The 17898-nt window shown below is 34.6% G+C and overlaps 1 protein-coding gene across 1 annotated transcript in view; it reads left to right on the top strand.

Annotated features, from left to right (window-relative positions):
* Positions 1-17898, top strand: part of Ppp3ca (protein phosphatase 3 catalytic subunit alpha) — a 307578-nt gene that overhangs the window by 236768 nt on the left and 52912 nt on the right. The window contains exons 4-8 of the mRNA XM_027935381.2: positions 799-910; positions 1957-2102; positions 5499-5638; positions 13771-13848; positions 16030-16124. Coding sequence (XP_027791182.1) covers positions 799-910; positions 1957-2102; positions 5499-5638; positions 13771-13848; positions 16030-16124 — 571 coding nt within the window. The remainder of the gene's footprint in view (positions 1-798; positions 911-1956; positions 2103-5498; positions 5639-13770; positions 13849-16029; positions 16125-17898) is intronic.

Consider the following 17898-nt stretch of genomic DNA (forward strand, 5'->3'; position numbering starts at 1 on the left):
ACCTTCCAGGAAGAGTATGGCAGTACAGGTTGATTCCACACTTGGTGCCTGCATAGATGACCATCACTGTCTCAAAATGCAGCGACGCATAACTACTTTTAGAGTTTTAAGGTATATGAAATGTATTCTCTGTCATTAGTATGTGAGATTCTCTGGCCATTGATTTAATAATGTTTATATGTAAAACTGAAAGGTAAGACGTGAGCCTCCATGGGAGGAGAAGTCAGGGAGTTAGTGAAGGAGAGAGAAAGTAAGTGAAAATGACAACAAAATCCGCATCTCTTGGCTTGTCTGTATTGAATTGCAAATCATGTCTTGCCCTTGATTTCTTCTTCCATTTCTGTTACATGATTTTTTTTTAAATAATGAAGATGTATAAATAAAGTGTCTTTTTAAGTTTATTATTTGTTTGCTCACCATAATCCTTCTCGTACAGTTAGGCAATATATTTTCTTTCTAGTGTACTTTGATTTAGGCCTCTTCCTCTTTCCCTGTGTTTCTACATACCCCTCCCTCACTTCCCACAGGCCACAAGAGTTTCTTTCTGTTGACCGCTCACCCTGTTGTTTTCTGTTGCCTGTGATCCTTGGTGCATATATATTTCAAGCACAGGTGAACCTGGGCTTTGTACCAGCTGGTTGTTTGTTATGATTGTCATTATCCTTCCTAATAAGATCTAGGCTGCAGATCTTTGGTCATGAAAATACATTTGATTCATGTGTTCCTGATATGTAAGCAATGGAATGAATAAGTAAAATGAAAAATGTTGATGTTCATGTTCTTTTTTATTTTTCTCAGTGTGTGCTGTATTTGTGGGCCTTGAAAATTCTTTACCCAAAAACACTGTTTTTACTTCGTGGAAATCATGAATGTAGACATCTAACAGAGTATTTCACATTTAAACAAGAATGTAAGTATACTGTAAGCTTCTTCCTTTAATACTGTATGTAGTAAATTGTCATTTTAATCAATAACTAAGAGCACATTATAATATGATCCATTGCCTAACAGTTAAAAATTTCAAGTGACACTGGTTCATGTTATTGCCTATTTCTTTCTAAGCTTGAGCAGTTATAGAAGTTCTAATTTTATTTTCAAGTTAAAAATTCTCCAATTAATATTCAGATTAATATTTGAGTATATTTGAGAATTCAAATTGATATTTGGTATAGTTGATCTTAAGAGGCAAGTAAGTTTCCTTTTTAAACCAGTTAAGTGTACTACTGTTTGAGACAGTAATTCTACCCTTAAATCTCACATCACTCAAGAAAAGCAAATGGAGGTCAGACAGAACCTCGTTCCTCTATTTTTGAATCTGATGTATACTAACCTCTGTTCTACTTTACAAAATTAAAGAGATGGCTTTCTTCTTTAGATATCAAGACTAGGAGCATGTAGTACATCGTGTAATTTCATTTTCTTCCTCTCAATTTTCCCCTAAAGCCTCAATTTCTGTCATGTGTTCATGTATTCAATGGAGCATGAAGACTTCTCAAAACATTAGATACAAATCAATAGGGGAAAAGCAATATGCAGTGAGTGAGATATGAACAACTTTAGAAAACTTCTTGCCATCGGCTTTTCTATAAAATCATTCAGGAATATCAGCCAGTTTTATGACCGTCATTCTTTTGGTCTCCAGTTAAGTGTGTATTTTTGTGGTGATATGTCTACAGATAATTAGCCAGAATATATGTAAAAAGTCTCTTCTTTGCTATAAAAAAGTCATAAAAATTATAAAATATGCTTGAGTAATAAAAATATAAAATACCATATTAAGATTAACATATAAATCTTTAAAAGTTGTATTTGATTCTGTTTCAAAATTTTGCAAAGTGTAATTTTATGCTTATCATGTCATATTGGCAAGAAAATGTTAAAAAGAAACAAAACTATTTTAATGCATCCATACTAATGATGAAACCATGAGAGTAAACATTTCACCATGTTTGAAAGGTAAAATAAAGTACTCGGAGCGTGTGTATGACGCCTGCATGGATGCCTTCGACTGCCTTCCCCTGGCTGCCCTGATGAACCAGCAGTTCCTGTGTGTACATGGCGGTTTGTCTCCAGAGATCAACACTCTAGACGACATCAGAAAAGTAAGTCCTTTTATTTTCCAAAAACTCCACACATTTTTTCTTGATGCCCAAATCCCCAAAGACATATCTTCTTATATTATCTTAAAATAATATTACCTGGAATTATTTTAAGGTATTTGTTTACACTAATATATATGGCATTTTATATGTGATGAGAAGACTTTGTTCACTACCAAGCTTCCATTTAATGGAAGTCTAAACTAAGATTTCTCTTCAAGAATTCTGAATATTTGAGAACCATATTTATTGTCAAAACTTCCACCCTCTACTTTTAGAGACCTAAGAAACTTTCCTTGTACTTATATCAAAGAAGAAAAGAAAGGTGAAAATAATTCTAATTATTTTATTACTCTTCCCAGTAATTTTTGCCATAATAATTTGTTCACATTTTTTTTAAATTACTCTAACTGAATCAGGTTTCTGGCTGAGTTTTGTTATAAATATATGTTATAAATATTTACTTAAACAAGTAAATATTAAATATGTAATTTAATATTTACTTGTTTAAGCCTTATGTGTTATAAGTAGACTGTAGCTCAAACAAGTGAGGGCCTAATTTCAATGAGTACAGAATTTTTTGCTTGAATATAGATTTACTTAAGATTGATAGTGGACACAACTCAAATTCCAACCCTTGCTTATTATTACTTAAGTGGTATTTGTACAAAGATCCCTTGGTGTCACTTGTTGGAATCATTGCCACTTAATTGTTTTTTACATTTCCCTGTGTTTGAAAATTTCAGTGCTTAATCTCAGAAATCTATATATTGAATAATATTTATCAGTTAATTCCATCAATTGCCTTAATATTAAATTAGTAAATAGTATTTCCCCATAGTGTTTAGTAGAGAAGGAAATCAAAGAGTCAGGTGAGCTTTTCATATATTAGTAACCTTATAATCAGTTACTACAATAAGTACAGAATGGAAAATGGAATAGGTCAGAGTATAAATAGCTGTAGTTGTTCTGTAATGGGCTTCAGGGATGTGCATTTATGTTTTAGTTGACTTTATCCAGTTTTATGGACTTACTTGGATGAGAAACTTGCCAAGTATCCTAACAGGGAGGATGAGTGAAAAATTCACTCAATATAGCCCTTTCCTTATCTGAACACAGCTGATGTATAGATGTATAAAGTTCTGCACCACAAAGAATAAATAAAAAAGATATGGCTATTGGGCTATTTTGTTAAAGATACAATCATGGGTAAAAATATAATCTACAAACCTCTACAACCCACACAAAAAATCATTTCTACGTGATTCTCATTTGTTGTGTTTCTTTAGTAATTTTTCTTCATGAAACTCATGATGTTGAGGAAATAACTTATTAAATCATGAACATATTTAGATATCATAAATCTCTACTGCCAGGAACTCAGTATTCTTTAAAAAGCTTATTGATTTTTAGAGAAAAATTATATTTAGGGTAGCAAAGCATACAATTTTTTTTTCTATCAGGAGATTTCCATCCTTAAGGTTCAAGTGAGCAGGTGTTAAAATAGTGTTGTAGATAAATTGTAAATTATACCGGATTTACTTTCCTCAGAGAAAGGAATTACATGATTGTTATTTTTAAAATCAAACACGGGTACATTAAATAAACCTCTGTTTTCTACTTTACTTGGGTTAATTTTTAAGACACCATTACATATTTGCTTCTGGTCCTCCGAGCAATCTGTCTTTGCTTTCAATTTAAAGTGCTATACAGATATGTTGTTGAAAGGTAATCATGGAGTTCATGTATAGAAAGTTCCTTTATATATGAAGTTAGCCAAATTCTTCTACAACCTGATGGACTCTTGAAATCAGTCACTAAAGGTTTCATGGTACATTGAATAGTTAAAAAAAATATACCTGCAATCCCCAGAATTTACTTTTTGGCGTATTTCAGATATTCTATACAATTATTTATATATCATCAAATTCTAAGCCTTGCCATAAAATGATTTTGAGGTTTGCATTTCACTATATGTCAGAGTTTTTACTACACTTAACTTTATTTCATTTTGTATTTACATATTTTAGTGTAGATGGTGTGAACCTCTAGACTGACTTTATAATTTTTCCAGAGTAAATTCTATATTAGGGTTGCTTTCCCAACCTATGATTGGGAATTTATATTGGTCTGAAAACCTTCCCTCCTCCACTGTTCTACCTCTAGTAATAAATTCTTATTTCTCTGTAAGAAATTATGTATTTGCATGGACAAGCAATATTTTTCTTGTATGAATTGTTTCAAAGACATAAGTTATTTAAATTTCTCAAACAAGTCTACATTTATAATGAATATGGCTCATATAATGGTTGAAAAATAGAGGTGTCTTATTGAAAATTTTCATTGGGTGTTGAAAATGTGAAATATTTCCTTGTTTTCTTTAGATAATATTAAACACCAGAATATAGAAAAACCATTACTTCATCATCTTGTATGTCCCAGGTGAAATAGAGAATTCCACTGCTTGTCAGCCTAATATTTCAGCTGTCTCTACTGGATTTTTCCAAATAGTCAAGTATTGACTCTGAAGTACATCCATTATTAATGGATTTTCATAATAGTTTTATGCATTTTTTCATTGCAATTAAATTATGATAAACTCAAGTAACAGTCTTATCAGATTGTTGGTGGGCTGTTATTTCTAGTTATGTTGTTCATACTTCCTAAATGCACCTTTTTAAATTGAAATATGACTTTGATAAACATTTATCACTGAAAAGTGGATTTTATATAAAGGATTCAGGTAAAACTGTAATATTTAGAATGTAAGCTAAAGAATGACCCCAAAATTGTAGAATGATTTGATTCCTTATCATTTCTTTTATTTTCCCCTTCCATAGTTGTATGGAAGACTGTGCTTTTGTTAGACACCTAGATGGGCCCTAATGACTTAATATCCACAATGTCATATAGCAAGTAGCTCCTCTTAAATCATAAGCCTTCTGCTCCCAAAATCCTGTTAATATAAAAATCTAAAGGAGGAAGTAGGAGGAATCTCCCCAAATATAATTAACACTTCTCCTTTCACAAATGAAACACAGATGGAGTCACATTAATTGGCAGTGGCTAAAACACTTGGATAAATAAAATAAGTAAGGAGAGGTAAAGATTAAAGGAGGAGAGGAGAAAGGGAAAAAGAAACTTTGGGGACTATTGAGGCAAGAGAAAGATAAAGATAGTGATAAAGACCAAAAAGAAATAAGCTCATCTGGAGAAAGAAGGAAGGAGTTGGACTTGGTGATGAAGAGTAGCAAGATGGGAAGGAAAGAAGGAAAGCAGAGGAGAAGTGAGCAGTGGAGTTCACCTATTGGGGAGAGGCAGGTGGACGTGGTTTCCTCTGGTTTTTGAATTCCAAGTTTCCAAAGATTAGTATTTTGCTCTGTCTTCTATTTTTCTTAGTTAGACCGATTCAAAGAACCACCTGCTTATGGACCCATGTGTGATATCCTGTGGTCAGACCCCCTGGAGGATTTTGGAAATGAGAAGACTCAGGAACATTTCACTCACAACACAGTCAGGGGATGTTCATACTTCTACAGGTGAGGACCCAGGGCTCGCTGGTTGGGACAGGTTTGCCTCATAAATGCTGGAATGTAGCAGCCATTGGATTCATTAATGACATTTGTATAACTCCTTTAGGTAACCAGGATAAGCGAAAGGTTCACTTTGATAGTTTGGCTCAAATGGGTTCTTAGAATTCTCACAATGAAAATATAAATAAATGAGTGAATAAATTGATGTGAATATATATATATATATATATATATATATATATATATATATATATATATATATATATATATACACACACACACACACACACATATACATAAATACACAATTCCTGTGAAGAATAGAAAAGGCAAAGATCATGTGATGTGAGAGTGGAGAGGCTGCTGAAGAAGATGGTAGGATTAAGTAGAAAATCTCTTCTACTTCAAGAACTCCAGGGGAAAAAAATCCATGACCGACCTTGAGTTTTCATTAAATATGCAATCACATTTAAAATTTTTTACCAGTTCTCATGAATTCAATCAGAAAAATAACTTTCTGTTGGTTAATTAAATTACATTCAAGCCATTCATATATATATATATATATATAAAAAAATATATACACATATATTTTTTTAAGTTTGTCAAGCTTCCTGTATAAATTAAAATTAGCAGCTGGATAGGTACATAGGGAATTTATTTTTAGCACCTTGATAACCAAGTTAAAATATTTTTACATTTGCAGATCTCTGGGGATTTATTCATTCCATAACATTTCAGAACACTTTACAAAGAAATCTGCCAAATAATTGGGTTTCTGCATGTGCTCACTGTTTTCTTGACATGTCACCCCAATTTTAGCTTAGTGTATCTGTCTGATTGTCTTCAGTTTCACTAGGATCTCCTGTCTTAGATTTGTGGCTTACATGAAAGTTTAAAGAGGGAAACAGGTTATGAAAAGTTGAGAATTTAAATTCTAGAGTATATCTATCTACCTACCTACTAACTTACACTTTCTTTCCATCTGCTTTCTCTCCCTCTCTCTTCCTTCCTTCCCCTCTCTCTCTCTCACTCCCTCTCTCTTCCTCCCTCCTTGCCTCTCTCCTCCTTCCTCCTCTCTCTTTCTTTCTTTCTCTTTCTTCCTTCTCTACCTCCCTCCCTTCTTCCTTCCTTCCTTCCTTCCTTCCTCCCTCCCTCCCTCCCTCCCTTCCTTCCCCTTCCCCTTCCTTTCCCTTCCTCTTTCCTCTTCTCCTCTCCCTCCCCCACCACTTTACTTTCTTTCTTTCCTAAAACCAAATCTGGCATTTCCCCAAAGTTAGGGCTCAATTCCAGGCAGGGAGTTAAGGTAATGGCACAGCTGGAAGAATTCTGTAAAACACATCCAGTTGCATACCTTCTATCTGTGAATTAAGCAGATATCCTTTGTATAACTTTGATCAGTCTTTTCCATCGTAGAACATTTTGTTTTATATTATTTATATTTATATATAAATATATATAATTTTACTATGAGGGAAAAGTGTTGTTATTCTTCTGTTGATGTGATTGAGAAATTATAGGTTGTAGGTAGAAAATCGTACACTGTGAAGGATTAAAAAAATCTTTTTTATACATAGTAATAGAGAGGTTTATTCTAAACTTTTTTATCCAAAAGTTATAATCCACCTCTATGTTTTGAAAATTTGGGCACCAAGTCTAAGGAGCTACTTTGGACAAAATGAAGAAACATGTATAATATTTATGAAAAAATCCTAAAGATTCTTTGCAGTAGTTAATTTAGGAATGATCCTTTATTAAAGATGTTATTTCTAGAGAAAAGTTAAGTATTATTGAAGTATATAAAAGCCAAGTGTTCAATTTTCCAAACCTAGTATTAAATCCCCAATCATACTAGATGTTTAAATTACCTGTGTGATGCCACTGAGTTGTTCTTTATTATCATAGTATCAAACAAAATACAAACTCTTGATTTTAATAGAGTTCCATTCATTAATTCATAGCATGGCATACTGCCATGAGTTTTCTGCATTAGCTATCCATATAAATCATTCTAAACCAACTCCCATACTGAACTTACATAAAGTGTAGTATTTTTATTTTGTGAACATATACTCAAAAATGTGTTTAGATCAGGAATAAAATCTATCAACTGGATAAGCTGAGAATTAAGCATGTTTTTAGATTTTATTCTCCACAAAATGATTAAATCATTTCATAGGAGGTTCTTACAGATATTATAATCTTTTAGCCATAACAAATTATCGTGAGGTTGAGTATTTAAATCTGCAGCTCACAGATTCCAACTATTTGCAGAAAAGTCTAGATTATGTTTTGTCTTAGAAAGATAAAAATGTCTTTCCTGTTCTCCTGGAGCTTTTTGGTCCTTTTGCCTTTAGCAACATCTTGAAAATATTGAGGCCTTTTCTAAGGTGATGGTTTCTACAGTTCATCTAGATGGACACAAGCAAGCCATGAAATTAGTAGAGAAACTTAGCAACAATTACCTTTTCAATTAATTGGAGTAATTTACATATACCACATCCAGATTTATTTTTCATGTTCATGTATAGTTTGCATATATAACAATATGCAATCCTATCGCTATCTAACGTATTGTCTTGGTTATGATTGACATTCAAACAAAAGTTATACAGAAAAATACATCAGAAGGATTTTTTTTAATTCTGTCCCTGAGACTTATTAGACAGGCAAAGTGATGGAGAGGAAAAAAATCCATGGGAATCTGTTTTTGCCCCCGTGCTACATTTATTTTTATGATCTTAGAGTTTGCATACTCAAATGCCTATAATGTTCAAGCAGGTAATTGAGCTACTTGAGCAGACCAAGTGTTAGATTGAAGATGACATAGGAGGTAAAATATTCACTTTCTTGTAAACAAAGGAAAACTGTTGGCAGGATATGGTGCTCAGGTTGTCAATTTGTAGCTCTGCCTTGAATGAATCATTCGCTTCTTGTTTTGAGTTTTCCTGCTTCAAAATGAGTGAGTTCAGTTCCTTTAAGCGCTGAGTCTTGAAGGACATATTGACAGACACTGTTAGTATTGAAGGCTGCAGTTACATCTCACTCTAATCACTTCTGATTTCTTGATCACAAATTTCCATCTCTTTACATGCTGCTTAATTTCTCTGCAGCAATTGACCTTCTTATCATTCCCTTCCCTTTTGAAATCCTTGGATTCCTCCTCCCTACTCCCAACTTATTTTCCTCTAATTTAGCAGCAGATGCTGCCTCTTTCTTTGTCTTCTTCATACTTTTTTTTTTTTTTAATTCACATTCTCTTCTAGGAACCTGGCTCACTTGCCCAGGTCCACTGTAAACTCTAAACTCTGTGGTTTGCTTATTTAATCTGTGTCTTGCCCTTCATCTCTTTATCTTCCTGGGCTCCAATCCCCTATGTCTATTTGTCTGATGCAACTTTCTGTCTAGGTATTCCATTGTCCTTAACCTGCACTTAACTTGTTTGAAGCAGGTATATACTTCTCACTTGCTTAATCCCCATGGAGATGCCTCCTGGTTTTTTGGAGGTTTTGGTTGTTTAGTTTTAATAGCATTTCATTCTCCCAGTTATACAGACTAGCATACATTTGCATACATTATACATTTGCCTTTCCTTCTTATATTGAAATTAGCACCAATCAGACATCATGTCTTATTAAAACTTTCTTTATAATATCACCAATAACTAAACCATCCTGCCTTCTTTCCCTCCCATTCTAAGTTGAAGAAAATTTGGGCAGTTTTAATCTGTTGAAATCACACCAGAGCTCTCTGTTCCCAATTTTATCAGTATCCTCTCTCCCCCTCCCCTTCCCTATTTCTACACTTCCATTCATGGGCATCCTTTATGAGAATCCACTCACTTATTCAGTTATTTAACAAACATTGGCTGAGCACCTGTTGTGTATGCCCTCTGCTAAGTTGTATAGATGCTCAGAGTCTCTGCCTTTAAGGGAATGATAGTCTAGTAGCAGAGAGCAAACAGCAAAAACAGACCAATTTCAAGATACATAGTGCCATCACAGGTGTGCAGGCCATTACACACATGCATACAAATACGGAGTTAGGAGTCTTAACCCAAAGACAAGGTGGACTAGGGCTTTAGGCACAGGTGTTACCAGAGTTTGAAAAGATGAAGAGAACATATCCATCCAGTCATGGAGGGGTAGCTCTTATAGGCAAGGAATGTGGGGGAGTTCTGCAAAAATGGCCACTTGAGTTGTTTTACTTCACTTCTATTCCCAAATTACATTTAGCTGCTTTGTTGTTCACTGAAGCTGAACATTCATATGACTAAGCTGTTCTCCTATTTTTATACATGGTAAACATATGTACATATGTGTACCAAGTTATAGCATGAATAATAAACTTTAATATGTATATTAGACTGCACATAGCAACATGGATGAGTGGCACAAGTATAATTATGAGCAAAGGAGACCAGATACTATTTATTAATGGTACATGTTATATGATTCCATCCAAATGAGCTCAGCATCTGAGAAAGCTAATCTATAATGTTAAAAGCCAGGATGGTGGATACTTAGTTAGGAAATGATTATGAAGGAGCAGTGAGTTTCTTGGGTTCAGGTTATGTTCCCTGTCTTCATCTGAATATTAGTTACCAGGATGTTCACTCTGTGGAAGGTTATCAAGTTGTAATCTTTTGGTTTGTGCCTTTTTCTGTATTGGTATTTTACTTCAATAAAAAGTTTGCCGTAGGGCTGCAGATGTAGCTAAGTGGTAGAGTGCTTACCCAGCAAACACGAACCCTAGATTGAATCCCTAACATCACAAAATAAAATAAAAAGTTTACCTTCAATAAAGATTGCTTGCCACTCCTGAGGCCGCCCGCAGCCAAGTATAAGCGAGGACTCAAACTCTGCAGAAGCCTGGCAGGAAAAGTTGGAACCCTAGTGGGTAAAATCAAATTAGTTGGAGAACCCTGGGGCAAAGAAGAAATATAGCAAGCACTAGAAAAAGATAGGCCTGACAGTGTCTTGGAAGACTCAGATCATACAGGGCTAAGTGCCCATCTACAATAGATATCAAGAAGCAAGTGAGAATGCAGTAGGGCTGGGAGAGGTTGAGGGCACCTAGGAGGTGGAGGCTGCCAACGAGGTACCTTGGAAAGTGATTGCAGCCTTCCTGCCTCTGCTTTGCTGAAGCATGAGGCAGAAGAGAAACCCTTTGAACCTCTCACCTGCTTAACTGCCTCTCTTTGAGGCTACCTCCCCAACTCTGCTTGAGCTCTAGTAAGCTGATAGACTGTTGCCAACTGTTTAGGTGGGAAGTGTCGGAAACAGTTCATCCCTCTCTTAAGACACTCACTATTGCTGAGGGCAGATATGTGAATATATTTTACATCACAACATAAGTGATACCTTAGATCTGTGCGTTATAAAAGCAGAGGATGCAATAGTTCTGCATTGATTGGGATTGGGGTGTGGGGGCTTTTGGTGAAGGCTTCTCCAGTGAAAAGCATCATTTCACCAATACAGGGCAAAGAATTCACCTTTCAAGGAGAAAAAAATGCACATGGAGTGTCTACAAAGATATAACCATAAAACCACATCCTAATAATGCCTGCTGGGTAAAATCATAAAGTCTTCAATCTGAGAGGGTTAATTCAACATCAAAACTATAGTTTAATATGCTGTAGAAAGAAAAAGAGGAGAACAAACAGAACTAAGCTAATATAATGGAGCTATTTGCTTAGTACCAACTCGTTTTTCCTACTGTTTTTATCACATTTTTCTCTTTTCTGCCTTCTTCACCTTTGTTCTTACTCAGTCCACATTCTGTCTACCCCTTCTGGATAAGATTCTACCCCTTTCCCATCTACTCATTCACAAAGATCATTTCCTTGAAGATCTCACATAAAGGAGATTTTTCATGAACAGTTCCCTAATTAACTGCAGAATCAAATGCTTTCTTGCTTCATAATGGTTTTATAAAACTTGTGCTATTTTATCTTTATCTTACACACACTCACACACACACACATATATATATACATAGACATTTATGAAAAGCCATATATTTTATTACATATAAATATATGGATTTTCAGCTTGAATCTTTTGTTTTGTGATCATTTCCATTAAAAAAGCATAGAAATGTTGTAGAATGTTTTGGTTGTTTTTCAAATACTATTTAAGATTTTAATGCACCCTTGGCAAGTATTTCATCAGTAATGGGAATCTAGGGGATACTTGATTATTTTCTAAAAATTATTTAGGATAATTCTTTAAAAGCTTGAGCATTTAATTATGCATATTTTTAAATTTATAATTTTTTTCTTCAAAATGAGTTTTTTCCATGTAAATAATAGAAGTAAACCTTATGTAATACTATTAATCAACAAATTGCTGCTTAGTTAATTTTATTTTTTGTCAGGTTTCCATTCAAAGTCATATTTTTTTCATGAGGAAAAACACAGTCTAAACATATTATGGTATCAAATTAGCATGAATAAAATATATTGAAATTATATTTTCATCAGAGGAGTGTAAATTGTTTCAAAAGGCAGGAGTGGGGGAGAGCGTAACGAAGCCATTTTACACAAAGGCAAGTGACAAACTAGGCAAGCAGTCCCCATCCAACAATGTAACAAGACAATACACTGTCTTATAAAGCCTCAAAGGCAGGAGGACTATAAAGCGCTCAAGAGATGGGGGGAGGAACATTCATTTAGAACATACTCAATGACACTCCTTAGCTGGGCATTTATAGCTAAATATGTACCAAACAAACATGCTGTTTTTGAAAGGCCAGCCATTGTCTCTGAAATAAAGATTTATTTTCCCAACTTATATGAAAAGGGTAGAGACTCACCTTTTCATTAAGTAGAACAGACTTTGAAGACATGGGCTAATCAGTTCCTGGTCTTAGATACCAGATGGGCACATTCCGACATAGAGGCATAGGCCATCTTCATCAGTCTCTCAGACATACTCCTGACCAATTAGGTGGATGGCTTATTGACCATGTGGACCTGGGACAGCTAGGAAGTGGGGTCCTCATGCATATCTCCTTTTTTTCTCCTTGCAACACACACACACACACACACACACAGATGTGCACAGAAATCATTTTCAACATTTGATACCATTTTTGTTAAAGAACTGAAACTTTCTTACAATCAATTGATGTATAACTCTGTGCCATCTTAGTGGTATTTTTTTTCCTGTTGATGAGGGAATTTATACAAATGTAGCATAGAAACTACACTCATCATTTTTATGATAAATTATTTTAGTAGTATAAATAGCTAAAATATTACCACAAAGTGCTATTTTATAATTGATGAATGCTGTCTAATATATGTATAGAGTAGGTTTTAGTAAATATCTGCAGTTTGTTTATGAGTATTGGTTTTGAATTGTCAAAATTCATTTTTATAACACAAATTTATCTCATTAAAAACTTGTACAGCAGAGATATTGTGATTGTAAAAAAGGTTTCTAAAATTTTAATTTGTAGTTTCAATTTCACTTATAATGGAGTCCTTCGAGTTTGAAACTTTTAAGACAAACATAATAATTGTATATTGGATATATTTACTAAGTCAAGATAAATAAGTTTTGAGATGAACTGCTCTTGATAATATATAATGTACAATTTAAAAATCTTGTGAATGTCTATAATTTTATTTAGATGTTGCCACAATACAGTCAGCTTAATATACCCACAATATTAGATCAGCCGAATTTGATTTCCTAGTACACTTACTCTCCTGCATTTCCTAGCTCACTTTTCTGTTGCACACTCGTGCATGCAAGCACATGTACAAACGGTGTCATGTTTGGGAATATTCAGGTTTCATTCTCATGATATATTTATGTTTCTGTTTACTTTGTATTTAAATGGAAATTTGTAAAAATTGATCATGACTGAGAGGGAACACTCCACTGTTGTTATATAATGGCCTGGTTAGTTTTGTTTCCAATTCACATACATCCCCTGTTTGATCATGATTACTGCTGTAGGTGCCTTTTCTGCCATAGGACCAAACTGTCCTTAGAGCCAAGAAGCTTGTTTCAGGAATGGTGTATGTTTGATTATGCTCTATCAAACTGGTCTGGATATCAGAGGTGAATATGGGACTCCTGATGACTTGATAACTGATACTTCTCTTTTCTTTTTGTCTCTGGCAGTTACCCAGCTGTTTGTGAATTCTTGCAGCACAATAACTTGTTATCTATACTCCGAGCCCATGAAGCCCAAGATGCAGGGTAAGCAGACTTGAGGGTTTGGGAAAACTGTACATTGCCCCTTTCTGAAAACTTCCTCCTGTGCTCAGGCCCTGTGGATTCCCTTTTGCCAGGCTCACTCCCAGACAGAATTAGGTCTTAAAATGGTCACTGACAAGGCAGGTAGGGCAGAGTCCCTGGTGGTAAAGCCCCTTTTAAAGTTCTTCAGTCTTTAGTTTTAACAAGTCAATTTTTAGCTTTTCTAAAGTACTGTAAGGCAACCTCCTCCCTTATTTCTCCCAGTTCCTACTTTGACCATTGTCTTCTAATTGAGTAAATTACCAGCTACATTTCAGTCTTGGTTGGCAAGATGAATGAGAATCTCATGTATATATTTAAAATATATTGCATGTTATATTTTTGTTTTAAAGAATGCTATTCCTGATCACTGTAGAGCTCTAAAGGAAAAAAAAAAACATATAGGGACATTTAAACAAAGGAAAAACTCATATGTTCTAAGCAAATAATTACATAAAATTGATTTGTAAATTTTTAAATCATAGACCAATTTTCAGAGTTTAGAAAACTAAGAAATGTCAAATATGTTCACTTCAGCAGTTCATTAAATCTACATGAGGAAGAAATTAGCATAACAAATTTAGGATTTGATTTTGAATACCCTTTTCCATTATGCTCCACTGAAAGGCATTGTTTGCCTTTAAATTATTAAATGCATTCGTTCATATTTTCGATATTGGATTTTACAACTTTTCTGAAATTGACAACATAGGATACCTACATTGTTTCTAAGAAGGCCCCCATCAAGCATGCTCCAGGAACAAAGCAGAAACTTAAGTTCCTTTCAAAGTTAGCTTTTTTTGAAGCAGTTCATCAATAGAGAGAAGAACAATCAATTATCTTGATAACTTGTAACCATTATACTTTCAGAAAGTTGCCAATATTTTTGACATAAAATGGTCCAATAAATAGAGCAATATACAAAGACTTGCCACTTATAACCAGGCCATTTTTTTCTATAAGGCTTCAGTATTATATGAAGGTTATATATAAGCATTTTGCCTGGACTGAGTGATTTCTTTTCAAAGAATATCTGATTAAATCTATGGAAATTTATATCTCATTAAATTTTTGGACATCTGTAGACTGTTTCCATTTTAGAATTTTATTTATTACCAAGCTTTGCTGGTGTCTGCAAGTTAAAGATTATTGTCTCAGCAGGGTAATATTTAATCAGTCAGTACTAAAACAGACCAGCCACAAGAACTTTGGAAATAAACCAGCAATCCAGTCACATTTTTCTACTAAAACAAAACTTAATTTATAAAATAGCACTCTACTTCTCAAATAATCAGGGCATCTTTTCCATCAGGGCAAAAAAGCATCTCATGAATTCTATGAAATAGATTTAAGGAATACCCACTTAAAAGCATGGCTAGAAAACAAAATTTTATCATTTTCTTGGTGTCTTGCATTTGTTATTTCTGGTAGATGAACTGTGCCTTATATAGCTGGGTTCTTAAAGTAGTTCAAAAAGTACCTTTTGATAGATAGGTAGCCATTTTAAAATTTATAAATTTAAAAAGACTTCGATTTTTTTTCTTTTTGAAACTATTCAGGTATACTACTTTTCTCTGAAGAAAACAACTAGTAAAATCTTCTTGTAATATTCTAGAAGCATTTTGTTTATGGAACTGAGCTTTGTCAAGGGGAAAAAGATCAGTGTGAAAGACAGTAGTAACACTATTAATCCTAGCACCTTGACTTTGTATACTGAAGCTGGCTGTGTGTACTTGACAACAATAATAAACAAAAAACTGGATGACATATTCACAATTTCCCCAAGGAGGGATTCATCAATTGCTCATTTTCAATAAAAAGTCCTGCTGATATTAATTGATTCACACAACACATTTTTAAGTAAGCAAATAAACTGTGGTTTTCCACAAAATCCTGTCTTCCCCTGAGGTTTGCTGAATTTAGAACATATCTGTTTGGAAATTACACATGATTGTATGTTTTCATTGTCACTCCTGAAATGGATTATAAAAGACTTCAGAGAGAGAATTTTATTTAGTATTATGTAATTGAATCCTTTTTGAAAGATAGAACTTAATTTTCATTTAAATTTCTATTTCCAAATCTGTAATTTGATATCACCCTTTTTGCACACTAACCTTTTTAACTCATATTTGTTGTTTTTAGGTATCGCATGTACAGGAAAAGCCAAACAACAGGCTTCCCTTCTCTAATTACAATTTTTTCAGCACCAAATTATTTAGATGTATACAATAACAAAGGTAAGACCTTTTTAAACTCTTCTTGCAGTCTTGTATAATATGTGCAATTAATCTTTAACTTGCCTTATTTGGGTTTGATTTTAAGGATTTTTAACCATTTATTTTTCTCTCAACTTTTTCAATTTTTGTTTGATGCCAATTTTGTGATTACACATGGAGACACATTTGATCAGTGGTGGAGGTCCAGGCACTGGTACCTTTAAAATATTTTTCAAGACATTTCTAAAGTCTGTAAAGAATATCAGCTGCTGCTCTGGCAGTTAGAGATATTTTTAAAAAAAACAATGAGAGGTAATCTAATATCATGGTCCCTAAAAAGGATGTGTATTTGAATAAGAGTAGTGAGATCCTGTGTATAAATGATCAGCAAAAAAGTGGGCAGCATAAAGAAACTATAGCTTGAAATTCAAGTTCAAATTGTATTTATTGAGCACCTAGCAAGAGTCTTCTTTCTAGGCAAGTATGGGTTCATTTCTTAAAAAAAAATTAAAAAATAAGTAAAAGTAAGCTCCAAGGTAAATATTATTAGCCAAATCTCCCCCTTTTTGATATGCAGAATGGATCGCTGTGGTTAATTGCCTTGCCTGAGGTCACTCATTTAGGAAGTAATGAACTGGGATGAAACCTAACCATCAAGTTCAGTGACCTGCACTTGCTTTCTGAAATTCTATATTCAGTATGCCTGGAGGTGGTGAGGGGGAACTGGGAAACAAGAGGACATTATTTACTCACTGTGGAGAAAAAAGGAAAAGCAAGGGATCCATTATCACCCTCTTTCATAAAGGTAGTTTCTTAATTTGGAAATCATGGTGTTATAGGAATGTCAGGATAGGTGATCAAATGCGGAAGTGACATGACCTCTAGTTGATATTGGTTTGTACATTACATGCGTATCAAGTCTGAGTAGAACTTTCAGAGATGAAGAGAAATGGAGACCAGAAGGGAAAACTCAATCAACCCATAGTCCAGGAAAAGCAGAAAAAGGCAGCCTGGTTTCTGAGTCAGTCTGAAAACTCTTATAATTAGGAGCCATTCCCATGCATAAGTCAGGTATGATGGATGTCTTCCTGCCTTGTGTCCAGGATGCCTAATAGGGGCTTTCACCTCCAGTATTCCCAAGTGCCTGCTGAGTGTTCTGTCTTTAATAGGTTGTTGCCTCGGTTTCTGGTGTTCCACTCTCCCTGTCTAGTACTTCCCACTTCCTCCTTCTCAGAGATAGACCTTGACCTTCATATATTCGGGAGCTCTCAGGGATCTTCCCACAAAAGGCAAATCTGGTGTAATCACAGTGCTGACCCACCTCTCCTCCTGTTCCTTACTTCTCCCTCCACACACTTGCTCTTTCCTACAGATGGAGCCTACAGCCCTCCCACTCCCTTCCCAAGAGCCCAGAGAGAGACATCTGCTGGATGGAGTTTGCCATCACTGTACAATCTTTTTCATGGCTATATTGACAGTTATGGCCCCCTTTTCTGTACTCCGGAGCATAATTATCAGTAGACACAGTGCAGTTTCTGTCACACTTGAGGGTGGCAGGGAGCACAAGACAATTCTAGAAATGAGGTGCTGCCTCATGTGGCAGGAAGTTTGCGAAGTCAAATAACATTTGTCCTCTGCATGCCATGTGCTTGTAAGGCAGTTGACAAAGCAAGATTTTAGTGGCTTACTAAAAATATAAGACATAACGTGATTTAGCTGAAACCAAGGGACTCAATATGATATACATTTGACAAGGGGTAATTTTCTGGAATGGTCAGAGAAGTCCTTGTTTGAG

Source organism: Marmota flaviventris, chromosome 7, assembly GCF_047511675.1.
Source record: "Marmota flaviventris isolate mMarFla1 chromosome 7, mMarFla1.hap1, whole genome shotgun sequence".
NCBI classification, from domain to species: Eukaryota; Metazoa; Chordata; class Mammalia; order Rodentia; family Sciuridae; genus Marmota; species Marmota flaviventris.